At 46.7% G+C, this 2,431-nt stretch overlaps 1 gene segment (V, D, J or C); it reads left to right on the top strand.

The window, feature by feature from the left end:
• Positions 1–1,451: 1,451 nt before the first annotated feature.
• On the top strand, positions 1,452–2,227 carry LOC148136009 (T cell receptor alpha variable 9-2-like). The segment is given in 2 exon segments: positions 1,452–1,513; positions 1,849–2,227. Coding segments are annotated over 2 exon segments (375 nt in total).
• The last annotated feature ends 204 nt before the right edge of the window (positions 2,228–2,431 follow it).

The following is a 2,431-nucleotide window of genomic DNA, read 5'->3' as shown; positions in this document are numbered from 1 at the left end:
CTCACACTCTTCTCCCCCCTCCCCGCTGCCGGTCCCTCTCTCTCCCCCCTCCACCCGCCCCCCCAAACCCCCCACCACCGGGTCCCCTCTCTCTATCCCCCTACCCGCTGCCGAGTCCCGCTCTCTCTCTCTCTCTCCTCCCTCCCCGCTGCAGGGTCCCGTTCTCTCTCCCCCCTTCCGGCGGCCGGGTCAGGCTGTTTTTTTTAACTGCTGCAGAGCTCTGGCTGTCTCCTCTCCGCGCTGCTGGCCCTCTCTCTCCGGCCGCTGCATTCAACTTCTTTAAAAGAAAAAAAACCCTAAATAATAAAAGAAACAAAAAGAAAAGAAAGCAGACGCAGGCGGACGAGCCCCAGAACATGAGCTGGAATGCTGTGCTGCCAGTCTCCCGCCGCCATATTGCTGTCTCTTTGTCAGGTTTGTGATGCCCCCACCCTCAAGGGAAACCAATAATGTTCCATCAGGATGGCGTTGTGTCTTGGACCGGAGCTTGGTGATGGCTGTACTCCCATGCATCCTCTGTCGTTGTTCATTTCGACTTTGGAAGGTGCCTTGGATGAGTGGATCTTGCAGATGGCTTGTCCTCCTGCCATTCAATATCAGTGGTGGTGGGAATGAATGTTCAAGATGATGGATAAGTGTCAATCTAGCAGGCTGTTGTGGCATGGATGGTGGCGGGCTCCTTGAGTCCAGTTGGAGCTTCAATCATCTAGACGATGGAGATTTTTTTTCATCGTACCCTTGATTTGTGCCTAATACTGAAGATAGTTTGAGCTGTCAGGCGATGAGCGCTCGGCACAGAATTCCCAGCTTCTGCCTTTTTTTCATGAATCCCTACAGTGTGGAAACAGGCCCTTCGGCCCAACAAGTCCACACTGACCTTCCGATGAGTAACCCACCCAAACCCATTCCCCTACCCTATTATCCTATATTTACACCTGACTTAACACCACCGTGAAATTTAGCATGGCCAATTCACCTAACCCCGATCTTGCATTATCAATATTTATTGTAGCGGGGTACAGCGCTGTAGATATATTCCGTGTTGGACAAAATTGGGCAAATTAGTGCCGGATGGTCATAGCCGCAAACCTCGACAGCTCCTCCCTCCACGACCCCCTCCCCCACCCCCAATTCCGAAAAAAACTAATTTCTTCCTTGAAATTTCATGAAAATTAATTCAACTAGGAAACGGAAATGAAAATATTTGGAATGAAACAAAACAAATGCATTTTTTTTTAGTTGGTTTATGGGCTTTCCGTTCCTAATTGTTATGGGTCAATCCCATTACCGTTTCATGAAATACAGAGCAGACTAGCATGCAGGCAAGCACCGCCTCCCCGCGAAAATGGGGTGGAGATCATCTCTGAGGTACATCATCTGTTTATGACGTAATGCTCTGCTTGCACTTAATCAACGTCCCTGAGATCCTGCCCATCTAGCAGAACGCCTGTTAAATCTGATGCAGAGATGCGACTTAGTTTGATCGTCTTCGGTGGTTTCCTTCTCGCTCTTAGTATGTTAAAATTCTCTCCTGCCTTTCATCCAGGAGAGGAAATGATTAAGGCTCTGCAACTAATGCAGCACGATGTTGACTTGTGAAATCAGAAAACAATTACTTAATAGAGTGCTGTATTTATTCTGGTCATTATAGGACAGAACCTTTTAAATTATTGCACTTGCGTGCAGGCACGCATGTTTCACTAATCCTATTGGATTTGCATGAATTCAGTGACTTGTAGGAAATTAGGACAAAAACTGAATTCTTATAGATAATCCGCTGTCTCTATCCATTGCCTCAAGTATTGCTCGAAAATCTTTATTTTTTTCATCTCTAATTCTCATTTCCAGGTGGTTCCCGGGGTGATGAGGTGCGCCAATGGCCCACTTCGCTTGCCATCATCCCACGAGGATCGGTCGAACTGAATTGTCTGCAGGAAGGAACGATACGTGATAACATGTTCTGGTATCGTCAATCGGCCGATGGAAGCTTCGCGTTAATCGGGTACATGTATTTAGCAGTGGAAGCTCAGTATGAAGATGGTTTCAAGAGCGGCTTTACTATTACGAAGACAATGGAAAATAAAAAATCTGTCCTGAAGATTGACAGCGTTGAACTCACCGACAGCGCAAGTTATTTCTGTGCAGCCAGTAACACAGCGCTTCATGGTCTCAGGTAACTGAGACAAAAACCCTTTGCACAAATTGAGCTGGGTTACGGCGGATTAACAGAAATACAGTTCAAGCATACGAGATTATTAAAGTGCTACGCATTCAAACCTACACTTTCAAGATGACAGGACGATAACTGCAAGATAAGTCCAATTCTGTTCAATACCGGGTTCAGGAGAAATTCGGTGACTGATGAGAATGTAGAAAATGGGCAAACACGCTAGATGCGTTTAAGGTAACCCATAATCACCGTATTTGTGAG

The sequence above is a fragment of the Chiloscyllium plagiosum genome, unplaced genomic scaffold (genome assembly GCF_037043375.1).
Source record: "Chiloscyllium plagiosum isolate Xiang-an unplaced genomic scaffold, Cpla_swu_hap1 HiC_scaffold_47, whole genome shotgun sequence".
In the NCBI taxonomy this organism is placed as follows: domain Eukaryota; kingdom Metazoa; phylum Chordata; class Chondrichthyes; order Orectolobiformes; family Hemiscylliidae; genus Chiloscyllium; species Chiloscyllium plagiosum.
This window is presented reverse-complemented; position numbering and strand designations above follow the sequence as displayed.